Source organism: Sceloporus occidentalis, unplaced genomic scaffold, assembly GCF_023333645.1.
Source record: "Sceloporus occidentalis isolate IW3139 unplaced genomic scaffold, rSceOcc1.0.p SCAF_15, whole genome shotgun sequence".
NCBI lineage: Eukaryota > Metazoa > Chordata > Lepidosauria > Squamata > Phrynosomatidae > Sceloporus > Sceloporus occidentalis.
Window position 1 is genome coordinate 16,421,469 of NW_028316995.1, and position 13,729 is coordinate 16,435,197.

Genomic DNA, 13,729 nt, shown 5'->3' on the forward strand with positions numbered 1-13,729 from the left:
CTATTTGCCCTTTAATCAAGCCTACTGCTGCTTATACTTTACCCGTTGCCAATTCTGGACCATCTCACTTTGTTGCTTTCTCCTACAGCTGACCTCGGCTTGGCTGGCTACGCTTATTACCCTTCTATAAGCTCAGGAACTCAACCACCTGGGCATCTAGCGGCTACTTCCGTCAGGACACCCTGCTGGCCCAGCTGCTGGACTCCTAACCAGCTTCATATCAGTATCGTTACAGCCACAGGAAAGAATCACAAAGACAAGAGGGAGATACGGAGTTTTAGTAGAAAAATCATCTGGGGTACAGTCTTGTTAGAGGAGACACAACCCTGAGGTCTACAAAGACCCCAAATGGATGATTACAAAAATACCCTAGATATTCTGTGGCCCTTAAACTAGAAATATAAAATGAAAATAATTATTTGCTGTCACCCTCCAATAAAAGTTTAAAAATAGAGGAAAATTGTATGTAAAGGAGCCCTTTGGCCATCCAAAATGTAAAAAAAAAAAAGTGTGGGGGATTTTACTGTATGCAGGGGATATTTTTCCCCACTGTTCTCTTTTTTAAGTTATATTATTCATACAAAATTATTATATTTATAAAAACTACCTCAACAGAAAGCCCAATCTGTCCTTTAAAACAAAAAAAATATGATTTTCATACAAAAATAGAGAACGTCCGGCTCAACAAACATAGGGTTAAATTGCAAACACCAGAAACGACTGTTTTCATTCATTACAGTGAGAAAAGACATGGAATATGTAAACATTAATTTATTAAAAGGCACCAGCACCCATTTCATAAATATAAAAAAATGTAAAAATGCTTAAAAAGAATACCACAGTAAATTATTTTCTTTTTTTACAATAATTACTACAAGCATTTGTATATTTGCTCTACAACTATATAGTATATCATATTTACATTCTTTACGTTGAATTCTTAGAAATAGGCTATATTGATATATATTAACGAGTTTATTCTAAAAGTTAGTTGTCAGTCTTTTGGCAAAAAATCTGTAGTTTTAGGTATATCCAGTGATGTATTAACCTTTGGTGCTGCCCTTGGCCTAACTCCTTTGCTTCACTGTTCTTACAACTAGGTTTTGTGGTATGATGTCATATCTCGACGCTCCTCTTTTAAGGGAAGTGCTTCAGGAAACAATGAAGGACTGTGCCGACTCAGCACAGCGCTCAATAGCGTTAATGGGCTAGTTGGGGAGATCCATGGGGAAACCAGTCCATTTGGTAATGGTGTTGCAGCCTGAGGGTCCCTGTTATGCATCGGGATAGGGGCTGCCGCTCCCCCGGATCTGCCGCACTAGGCCCAGGGCAGAATACGTCACTGGGCGTACCACATGTCCTACTACATTACATGAATTAATGTAAAAGGCATTCAGTTTTTCTTTCTTTAAGTGTGAATTTTTCAATAAAAGGAATGTTTTATACACCATGTAAACATCTGTAAAAAAAATGTCCAATAAAATCTCACTCCAGCTCCTCGTTTTTCTCAGGGCTTCCCTGTAAAGCAGATGTGATTTTGTTTTGCAAAATGGCTGCCATCTTTTTGGTGGTTTTGTTAAGAAATCCACTTTTGGGGTGGGTGCCAAAAACGTGCAAGTATAAATCCTCTTGGGAGGGTCCAGTGTAGCCGCAGTCTTCGCAGACAAAGAGCTTATCTCTCCTCTGTTTGTAAGCGTAGCCCTGCTGCACCCCGTGAATTTTTTTCAGATGAGATTCCAAAGAGCAGCGCTGAGTAAATGCCTTATTACAGATTTCGCATTTGTACGGACGGATTCCTGCAATACAACAGAAGGAAGCAGTCAGCACGCAATACTCAAATAAGCTTGGGTCACAATGCGCTAGAGCAAAACTATGCAAACATCAGCATGATTTACGCCCCGGCTAGTGGGCTTTATTCACTAAAGTATGAAATTGCCTTTGTGACCTCCTACTTCCATTATGCATTAGGAAGATGAGTTTCTCCTATAAGAAAAGTAAGGCTGGGTCTGTTTAATGCAGTGACATCGCTAGGGAGGGGCTCGGACCCCCTATGTGACCCAATAAAATTAAATATGGTGGCCGGTGCTATAGCCTGGCACCACTAACTGCCTTAACCCTTAGATAGTCAGAGCACAAGTCAAAAGCTCCAGACAGTATCATGCACAGGAATCATATTTTAGGGAGGCATCATGCAGAACAACTTTTTGTTCCCACAAAACTGCACACATACACTTAATAAGCATAACCACATGCATTCATATACAAATATCCCCATATAAAAACATAGACACATACTGACTACCATAAACACAGATCCCAGCTCCTATCTGCAGAGTATCTCTTTTCCTGCAGCTGCAGGTTGATGGTTGGGGGATCGTGGCACATAAACTCTGACCCATGCTATTTCCTTACAAGCAGAGAGTCACGCAACCTCCTCAACTGTTGCTCGTGCTGCTCTAGAACATATATCATTCTTTTAACTTATTTCCATTATAAATAATAGGGATGCAACAGTTTTGGTAAACCCAACGTGACCATTTGAGCGGTTATGCTATTCAATAAAAGTAGAATCTAGAATACTTTTAGTGTAAAGGCGGTCACAGCTTTATAGTCACCGACAGGTTAGCAGATAGAAAACGCAATTACGTGTAAGCTATGCCGAGTTCCATTTGGATAGATGCAATCCTACGAGGATCACAAGCCAAGGCACAGAATCGGCAAACTTTGAGCCTGTAAAACACACCTTGAGTGCTTGGACTTCCTGGTATTTTCCAGAGTCACTGTATGTTTTATTGGCCAATAAGTTTAGCCGAACAGGGTTTTGCTGGCTCCATGTTTAATTATTATGCCATGCTGTTATTTTAACTCAAGCTTTCCATATGTTTCAAGAGTCAAGTAGAAAGCCATTACTATGAATGCATCTGCATGGGCATAAGAAACCTGGCCTATCTGAAAGGGTTCAAGGCCCAAGCATGGACATGTGTTTGGTCCTTAACCTAGCCCTGGAGGGGAGGGAAGGGGAAACATGTGTAATCTATAACATCAAGGAGTAAATGAGTGGTTTGTTTCATAGTAACACTGCTCAGACCTGGAAGTGTAACTGGGGCATATATGGCCCTTCAACTGTTTATATCTAGTTTACACTCAAAAAGAATGAAAGACAATGGTTGTATTTTGTTGAATAATGTGATGTAAAAGTTTAACCCTTTGTGTATTTCCTTGCTATAGAAATCTATTTTAAATATAAACCTGCATTCTAATAAATATGCGTTCTACTCAACACCACAGCGGCCCTAAAATTTGAGTAATTTTTTTTTATATCTACCTACTAGAGATTTTGCTATTGAAACAGATGATATATAGAAATATATAGAACATGTACAGAAAAGTTGGTTTAGCAAACTGTTAACACAATAGTTAATCGCAATAATTACGCGCGGCCTGCAGAGGGCACCAGAGAGTCAGTCTCACCTGTATGAGTCCTCACGTGTCTCTTTAGATCGAAAGTGTCGTTGAAGCCCTTGCCGCAGAAGGTGCACAGGTGCCGCTTCTCCTGGTTGTGGCATTTCATGTGGCGATTGAGCATGCGCTGTAGGCGGAAGCCTTTGCCACATATATCGCAGCTGTAAATCTCCTCACTGTAGGTTCCAGTTGTAACCTAAACGAGATATAACAATAAATACAAAGGCGTTTCTTATCACAATACTAACCATCATACAGAGCAAGGAAACAAATCATCGGCCTACTTGGACGGGAATCCCATTACCATCACGCTCAGCAAGCATGTAGAGTGATGAGAGTCGTAATCCACAGCCAATGGATTTTTCTAGGTAGTAGTTGTTACTGCTCAGTACTTTAAATGCACCCCTTTTATATCAACTATACAAAGTATTAAGTATATTTTATTCACACATTACTGTTCTTATTAGCCACTGTTTGAAACATATTTTAATGTATTAATTATTATTATTATGCATTGTATCCTCTCTTTGTTCTCTCTCTTCTCCCCAGATATTTCTGACATATTATTAATAATAAATAATAATAAACTATATAGATTATATTACAGGTTGTAAATTATTTAATTATCGAGTGACGTCATATAGCTTTTTTTCATTTATTTCATTGTGTGATTTACAGCAAACTTTACTTTTAAAAAGGCAAAAAAAACCTAATAAAAATCTAAAATGTGTTATCCAAATTATTTCACTTCCAATCAAGCATAAGGGTTAATCACGTGACACTGTGCAAACACAGGGCAACAACCAGTACCAGCTAGGGAGTCAAGCTATGAGGACCAAGATAACAGAACTCTGAAGAATCTTTAAGTAGACTTATCTTCCATGACTAATTTGGTAAATGGTTAAACTAACAAGCACAGGAGTCACAATAATGTGTGCTCTACACAACTCTGTCCAAAGTGATGTCATTCAAATCAACTGAATTGTATGGTAGGTTTGTCTTTTTGCATCTCTTCCCCCCAAAATATCTTTAGTAGAGTACCCCAGTATTTTAATCTACAACTACTTAATGTATTCTTCTTCCCCTAAATGCTGGGAATATACAATTGGTTTCTTAGGAGGGGAGGACAAATACCCAAGATCATGTCACAAGCACATGTATTGTACACATGCATGTACCTATACATACATGGCTTTGGAATGTGTAAGCCTTTGAGTGGCATTGATGCTTGCTAGTTAGTACCTTTCCACAGGTTTAAATGGACCTCTTTGTAGTCAGCATCCTGATTACTGATCCTTTGGGACCAACAGTCACTGACTAGTTGACTAGTTACTTTCCATTCTGCTTCATTTAGCCGGATCTCATTTGTAATTAAAAGACAAGGGGAGGAAAAAAACTTTAAAGTGATCAAAGGAGCTGTGATTAAAGCTATTGAGAATAAAGGAGGGACAGTCATGAGTGACTAGATCCCTGTACTGATAGGAGGTGAGAAGACCCAATTTACTAGATACCCTTAAAATACTTTCTTTATACTATGCTATTTAAACCCATTAAATAAGTTAATATATCCCTTTTTTCTTTAAAATAATTTTGAAATTTCCAAACAGGTGAAAAACAAAAAAGGATTAATAATGGTTATTTCTTTGTCAAAAGCATTTAAACTATCTTCAAGCTTCTATATACAGGTCGGTGGGTCTTATTTTTAACTACTTCTGTTAAAGGAGAAGAATATGTAATAAAATCTTCAGATTGACCAAGGCTGCAAATATTATATTGTTTTCGACAAATTTGTAAAAAAAAAAAAAAAACCAGGATGTGAATTTCCGCAGAAAAATAATATATACCGGTATTTATAACCAGGTATATATGATACATTTAAGACAACCGGTATCTGTGCCTTATGCATACGTAGTTTACGTAAGAGACAGCTGAGGTCTGAAATGAAAAATGAAAAACATTTTCATATCAGAGTTCTTAATGTGGTATCATCCTAAGGCATGTTTTACATCCATGCATAAAACATTGGTAAATATACAAAACACGTGTCTAATTTAACAAACATATAGTTTTTCTTCTTTAGCTCCCATGACACAGGGTCATGAGAGTTGTGCTTGAAAATAGATACGCGTAGTACTTGGCTAACATATTCATCGATACGGGGGAGGGGGGGCAAATGGAAAAGATAAGTCAAGCGATGATTCTATTTGCACATTTTAGTTAAGCCCCCTATACTACAAATCCCATCATGCTCAGCCAAGCATCGCCTATAATTATATTGAATATCCTTGAAATGCAGTGTAATAAAAGGGGTTATTTGTGCATCAAATCAAACGCGTAATTAAAATATATATATATATATATATATATATATATAGTGATTACCTTTATTTTGGATCTGACAGGTGATCGCTTCCCTTTAAGATCCAGCGGCTGCTCTTCTGCATCTTCTTGCCTGCCGCCCTCTGCTGTGGGGAATAAAACTTCCCCAAGGTGGTCACCGCTTTTTGGGCTTGTGACGCCCCCATTACTGCTGCTCCTCTCGGGACTGTCTCCTGCAGGGTCACTGCTGTTACTCCAGCTGTCTTCCGTGACATACTTCAAGATGCAGTCTATGCTGTCTGCACACAAACACAGGGGAGGAGGATGAGCATCACCTGCAGCGATGAGCCAGGCAAAGTAAAGAAAGGCAAATATGTGGAATTGAGCTTTTTCCCCCCAGAAGCAACAATCACTAGAGATGGAAGGTGGAGGTGGGGAGGGAGGAGGAGGCAGGTGAGGGTTTTTTTTTTCTCCTACTGTTTGAACTGAGGGTGTAGTCACAATGCAAGCCTCTCATTAACAAGTCAATGGAAGAGAGCAAACAAATAGGACGTGGTTAGAAGTTGCAGTGATGGCGTGGAGTTTTCCGTTAGATTAGGAGACAAAGCTCAAGATATGATGACATAATGTAATGCCCCCTCCGCGGTCTAAGCTTGGCACCCGTATAAAGTCATGCTGCCCAAGCAATGCCCCCCCCCAGGCAGGAGCGCGGGGACCCGGTGACCGCCACCCCAGAAACAAACCCCCCCAGGTTACAAAACTATTTACAGAGATCCGATCGGAACACAACCGTGCCACACGAGAGAGCGTTCTAAACACAAGTGATTTATATTATCATGTATTATATTTATAATAAAAAAAAATCGTTAAAATTATCATCATATAACGTGATCCTATACAGCCTCTCGCACGGTGCGACCCCATTAAATGAAGACACGTGCGCGCACACATTATATATATATATATAATTTATCTGTATATATGGATATAGTGTATAAATAGATATAATGTATATATGGATATATGTAGATCCTGCTCGGAGAGAGGATCGGGTCGCTGGCTGCCCACATGCCGGGGGTCTCCGCTCACCTGGGATGTAGGTGTCCGCTCTCTCTTCGTCTGGAAGCTCATTCCAGCTGCGCACGGAGGGCGGCGGGGTCCTTCTCTTCACCAGGAAAGCCCTGGGCATGCTGATCGCTTCTAGGAAGGGCAGGGGTGCAGTCGGGATCCGCTCTCCTCTCACCTTGCGGTTTCCCTCGAAACTTTTTTGTTTCTTTCTTTCTTTTTTCCTCCCTCACTCTCAGATCGCTTTTCACACGGCGGGTCCGCCCAAACTCCACTGCAGCCAAAGTCACGGCGTTAAGGTGCCCGGTGTGCCATCCGCTAGGCTATTACTACAGAGTAACCTTACCCAAAACTCGCAAGAAGAAGGTGGAATAGAAAAAAATGCACCAGGAACTGCAGCAGCGAGCATGCGTAGTGCAAATATAACGGTGTCAACAAGCCCTCTTTACCTGTCCGACCGGTTAGAGCGGCTCTGATCAGTCCCGGCCCTTCCTCAGGCTGAGTGTTTGCAGAAGAATGCAACGTCTGGCAGAACACAAAGCGCAGCCACCAATAGTCCATTCATTGCCCGGTGGAGATAAACCCACCCGCCCTTTCAAATAAATCCAGCGGTTTAAGTTTCGTGCTTATAACTCATTAACAAAATAACGCAAGGAAATGCAAACGGACACGTTATTATTATTTATTATCATTATTAGTATTATTATTATTTTTATTAAATTACTGTTATTTTACATAATTTATTTTTATTAACAAATTATTGTATTGTTAATATTTATTAGTATTATTATTTTGTTATTTAATTTTATTATTAAAATAACAGTTATTTGACAAATTTTTTTATTAAATTACTGTATTGTTAATATGTATTCATTATATTATATTTTACCATTATTATTTAATTGTATTATGAAAATAATTATATTGTTAATATCTATTATTATTATTATTTCATTTTTGGAACTTATTACAAATTTTTATTTTTTTTTGCATTTTTTCCCCCCAGTTTGTTATCCAGGTTCACTTATTATTTATGTATTGCAACAATGTATTCATTTGGTCTGTCTTATACAAGAGGTATTAGCAAGAAGGCTGGGTCATTGACATACCATTACAAAAATAGTTTAAGGATTGATAATATGGGAAAATGGTGTTATCTGTTATCTGTAAAAATTAATTGTTTAATTAAGTCTAAATGAGAACCTTTTGTGTAGACCGCTCCCAGGAAATACAGTACTTAATACTTAATCCTCTTAAAGTTCTTCACAGGTTCTACACAATAAATAAACCAATTTTACTGCTTTTACAGATTAAACTAAACGTTATGCATATAATAAAAAAACTACCATGTGTATATACTATGGGGACAGTTATCTTATCTCCCTCCCCTATAAGGTATCTCCCCCACACTATATTGCTGATTGATGTTGATTGGTACAAACAGCTTTTGTAACGGTTGGTGAGGAGAAGGGAGAGAACATGGGGATAGGAAATATATGAGATAATGCTGGCTCTGCCACTAACTCCCAAAAAGAAAGCTGAAACCATAATTCGAATTATTAACTTTGGTTATGCTGAAATCCTTGAGGGAAACAATCCCCCCTAAAATTCAATTGGGTTATAACTGGTAGGGCCCCTAAAGAATCTTGAGCTCACCATCCCCTTTGTAGGGGCAACAAGAGTCCCTACTGTGTAACAGTATAGTGGAAATAATAATAAAAGTGTATATTGTATATGTAATATTGTTTACACATTAGATAACTAAATCAGTATATGAAGTTTCACCAACAAATAATCCAACACATCTCCTAAACAATCCCCATCCTTCTGTAGTGTCATCTTTGATGTTGCCTTATTGTTTTAGACTGGCCCAATCTCACCCCTGATAAGCAGGTCTGAGGTGGTTTCTTCGGGTGCCAGGGCTATTGTTTTGAGTCGGTTACATCAAACACCACCCCAGGGCGAGGAATAATACTTCGCCCATCCCCAACACCAGGGAACAAAAAAGACAGAAAGGTATTCTCAGCCTGGCATTAAGTATATGCACATCTACATATATATATATATATATATATATGTATATATATATATATATATATATATATATGTTTTAAAGTCATCATGGGTTAACCCCAGTTGCAGATTGTTAACATTTGTAAATAAAAGTTAGTGTTCAGTACTGTAAGCGTTAAACTGACCTTCTTATTGTTTATTTAAAGAGCAATAGGGTGGCTTTTATCAGCTGTGAAGGCAAAGATCAGATCGTTGTCACCGACTCCTTAAATATACGGTAATACATATATTATGGCGGTAACCTTATGCACTTTGACATTGGGCATCAAATAAATCCAGTAGAATTGTGAGCTGTTATGTTTGCTTGAAGGGTTAATCGGTACCCCTGGTATGTAATGAAATAACGTGTCTCCATTGTATATCGTTGGTGATCGGTCCCGGTGGAAGAATGTCCGCATTGTGCCAGGACTAAGCGGAGAGGGAAGGATCCGTTAAGCGTTTGTGTTCCAAAGGTCACCGTGAAGGTGGATCGCTATCACTTTGCATGTTTTCAGGGCCTCTGATGCCTGGGAGCTGCTCACATTTCAGGCACATTGAGGGTGAGGTGTCAGGTTAGTGAGGACTTTCCTCCTACCGCTTGGGGCGAGTGAACTAGAGAGAGAGAGAGATAGAGAGGCAAACTCTGATGTGGCAGAAACCGCAATGAGGCAGAAATGTCCTTAATTAAAACTAACTTATCTGTAACTCCCAACATGCACAGCCAGGGGGAGGCAATAATAATGAGTGTTGTAGGTCACCTAAATCCTAGACCTAGAGCTGCAGAACTTGATCGATCATGCCTTGGTAAGTATATAGAGGACCCAAGAGTGTTTGATGTTCTATGCAAACTGATGTGGTCATCCATAAGCTCTTGGGGTCTGGTACTTGCATGGATGGGGTTAATATATGCCCCTCTTGATAGCTGTTATGTTTGCCCTTACAAAATCGTCCTGGGTATATACAGGGTACTGATATACTGGGGGGTGGGGAATTGTCCTAGAGGTCACAGATTTGCATCCCTATGATGGGTAATAGTCCCCAAACCCTACATGTATGGGCAAATACAGCAGATGAGGCTGCCTTGGATCTGGGTCAGGAAACTAATCAAATGCAACCATTAGGTCAGTGAATGCACAACAGGTTTAAAGAAGAAAAGTAAGAACAACGAGAGCCACATCACAATCACCAATGGCACAAGAATGGGTGTAAATGACTCCAGTTCTGGAAGACTAGGAAGGGGAGTGAGAGGGTTTTGGGATACAGAGACATGAAGGATTTCCTTGGCTGGTTTAAGTAGCTCTCAGGATTAAAGTATGGCTTCTTACCTCCAAGGAGTAAAGGGAAGGAATGCAGAACTGCCAATCACAAAGCAGGAGCCAGACAGGCATGCTTTGGGGCTCTGCTCTACAACAGATTTAAGTACACACACACACACACTTATATATATATATATATATATATATATATATAGTATTGTAGTGAACATAGATAGATAGATATAATATTGTAGTGAACAATGCTGTGTAAAAGCAGTCTCACTTTTTGACTAAATGCCTTCTTTCTTTCACTAATATGTCCTCTTTCTAGGTACTGTACCAAATCAATAGAGATCATGTTTCTTTTATCGAAATTAAAATCAAATATTTATTTTAAACAACCTAAAAGTCAACAAAACAAGCCATTTTCCTTGCAAACATATTTTAAAGAGACAGTACTAAATTTTCCTTTTTTTATTTACTTTTTTATTATCTTAACTTTAACCTCCCCAGGTGGCACTCGGTGAAGTGCAATTGGTATTTGTTCATTTACCTAATCAACCCCAAATTCAGCCAGACAACAAATCCAGTGAAGCCAACATAGTTTGATTTACTCGTTACCTGGAAATAATATCTGGTCTTCCCCTTTAAGTATTGAGAGGTTTGCAAATATCAATTTATTTAAGTTTAGATTTATTTTTTTGATGGAATTTCATGGCAGTTATAGTAATTTTGACACAAAGAGCTATGCTTATTAATGCTAAACTGGTGCAAATTTGGGTAGCTCGATAATATTTTGCACTGGTTTCTATTGTGATCCCATCACTGCTGTGTTTCAGATGTAATGTAATGAAGTTTTTTCTTTACTGACAGAGTGGTAGATAAATGGAACAGTCTCCCAGTAGAAGTGGTGGAGGCTAATACATTGAGAGCATTTAAACCTACACTGGATAGGAAGATCAGACAACGGACTGAGCCTTTTAATAGGAGACTGCATTCACCTAAACGCAGGGTGCAAAAGTGTAAGAATGTAGTGTTCAGCTGCGTGTTACCAGCAGCTGGCCTTAAAGTGCCAGGCCCAATTTTTATCCCGCTTGCCAATGCATCAGCTATGTAATGTTAACACAATGCTACAGAAGTGTATGAGGCCTGATAAATAGCATAGTTATATGTTTGTAAGCAGCCACATACCTATGTGTCAAAGTTCTACATTTTATTATTGTAATTTTGGCTATCCTAAATATTGCAAATATGCAGTCTGATTGGTTATTTACATATATCAATACAATGGAAAAGTGATCATCAGGATCATATGTGCTCATTAGGATGCAGCTTTTTTACCATCTTGATTTGTATACTTTTATAATTAAATATTCCTTTTGAAGTCTCACTGAAACGCTAGTTTACAGGCCATTCAGTGTAGATTGTTTACAAGCTGTAGCTTCAGGGTACAAATAGTAGGATGTCCTTCATTGATTGCCCTCATACTATTTCATACCTTAAGGGCTTCTTTATCAAGTAAAAGCTTAAAAAGGTGTGAAACCAATTAGAAAATTATTACTCTTTTTTAGCTATTCCAGAAGCAAATGTATAACAAGATGAGTGTGTCAACACAATATTGTCATCCAGTGATCCGCTGAAAGTGTTTTTACAACATACCCTTCAAAGGAAAATTTCGGGCACACCCTTTCACTCAAGCATTGTAATAATGGTTTAGGAAGAATGAATTCACAGCTCATTCACAAACCTATACAAAGTTTACAATCCCATTACTTGTTAAATATGAGCCACCATCAATAGTGTTTTTATACAATATAGATTTTAGGACAGCTTCCATTTGGACCTTTTGGAGCTATTATCTCACCACGCATTTTATTCTACGATCATTGTCAGTAATTCTAGCGAGTCTGTTACATCACACCCTACCCAACGCCCTCTGGCACTGAAACTCTGGTATTTTATAGTAGTTTCAGAATGCAGTGAAAACATAACGTACGTCATTTGATTCTACATTTACAGAAAATTGTTACTGTTTAGTTGTTATTAAGTGTTGGAGATATCCTCCCTCACCTTAACTCCATGCTCCTAATTGTAAATATATATAATATTGTATATACTAGCCATGGCTTAGCTAGTATATGGGGGGAGTATGGAAAAAGGGTAGAGTGTGGGAGAGAATAACCATATGTGCAACTAAGCCACATCCATGCCGATTCATTTGTCATCACCCAAAAAAAGTTAAATAAAAAAAAACTGATACCAATTTGGACATGCCTAAGACATACAACAAGGATGTATGTGGACAATGTATGTGGCTAATACAAGTTATGATCCAGGTAAGGGCCTAGATTGATTTATGGAAATCCAGGCATATATGACATATGTCTATATTACAAGATTCTTATTATATAATATTATTAGGCATGTTGGCGTCCCTGTTGGTATAGCTGAACTCAGCCCACCTTTCCCCAGTGGTCATCCATCATACTTTTTTTTTTACCAAACATGTCCCTGGGTCAAGCAAAGTCACTGCCCCATGCCCTCCTTCGTTATTTATAAACGATATATAAAGGTACAACGGTAGATGTCCCCAGGTACAGCAGCTCACCATCATTTTTCTAGGGCAAATGACACATGAGTTGTATGCACTTTAAGCTATATTTGCCCCATGCTTGCTTCATGACTCTTTCTTTGTCCACCATTATATAAGATCCTGTTCACCAACATCAGACAACCGTGTACATGCCAGGGCTTGTGGAAGTCATTGGTATGGATAAAGCATTTAGTCCCCATAAAGCCTGGGGGTGCCTTACCCATAGTTCTGACCCCTTTCAGCTGCCATATGAATAGAAAGTGGAAGAGCTCTGGGGTAAGTGGAGTCCCTTAGTAAAGTCCCTTAGTACATCCTTAGTGAAGCATCATTCAGGCCAGCAAATTCACTGCTTACTGCCGATCTGAGGTCAAGTTATAGCTCCATTCACACCATGACATTTATTCATAGCCCCAACTTTAAACACAAAGAGAGACTACAACTTCAACTACAATTGACTACAACTGATTGAACAATACATTTTTATTTAACAGCTTCTGGACAAGACAAACTCATCCAAATTTTGTAATTTTAAATTTACAAACAAAAAAAACTTACAAACATAATGATAGTCAAGGGTTATTAAAAACTACATAAACATAATGACGACATGGTTCCTGGGTGCTTACAATCTGACATTTTTTTACATCCAGCTGAGAAGTGATCTGCATGCTTGTGGTCATAATTGGGAACTCTTAGGGTTTGCCTCCGAGTCTATGGGTGAAGGGACATACTCTTAGGGTCACATAGTCTGGGGTTGACTTCTTCCTATTCTACACTACTGGGATCATGTATAAGAGTCCCAGTTGGTGGATTTGCTGCTAGTATGTTATGGTTGATATCCCTGCTTGAATGCAGGTGACTCAAGTATATCTTTGGATAATGACAAGTCAAGGTTTCTTGGAGGAGCACTTTTGACACATTTGACAAGTAACTACATAGAATATTCGCAATGTGCTATTAAAGGATTAATAATATTGTAAGA

General features: G+C 38.6%; 1 protein-coding gene across 1 annotated transcript; it reads right to left on the reverse strand.

Annotated features, from left to right (window-relative positions):
• Positions 1-1,485: 1,485 nt before the first annotated feature.
• Positions 1,486-6,970, reverse strand: LOC149303320 (transcription factor Ovo-like 2). The gene is made up of 4 exons (XM_089481644.1): positions 6,871-6,970; positions 5,845-6,080; positions 3,472-3,658; positions 1,486-1,796 (listed from the first exon to the last, which is right to left on the reverse strand). The coding sequence occupies exons 1-4, from the start codon at positions 6,968-6,970 to the stop codon at positions 1,486-1,488; spliced, it is 834 nt and encodes a 277-aa protein (XP_089337770.1).
• Positions 6,971-13,729: the final 6,759 nt, after the last annotated feature.

Bases quoted from the DNA above. Each gene is read 5' to 3' on its own strand.
- LOC149303320 (XM_089481644.1), bottom strand. From the start codon at position 6,970: ATGCCCAGGGCTTTCCTGGTGAAGAGAAGGACCCCGCCGCCCTCCGTG. The intron at 3,659-5,844 runs GTAATCACTATA...TATCTCGTTTAG, and splicing joins CTGTCAGATCCAAAATAAAG to GTTACAACTGGAACCTACAG. The intron at 1,797-3,471 runs GTGAGACTGACT...GTTGTATTGCAG, and splicing joins ACACGTGAGGACTCATACAG to GAATCCGTCCGTACAAATGC.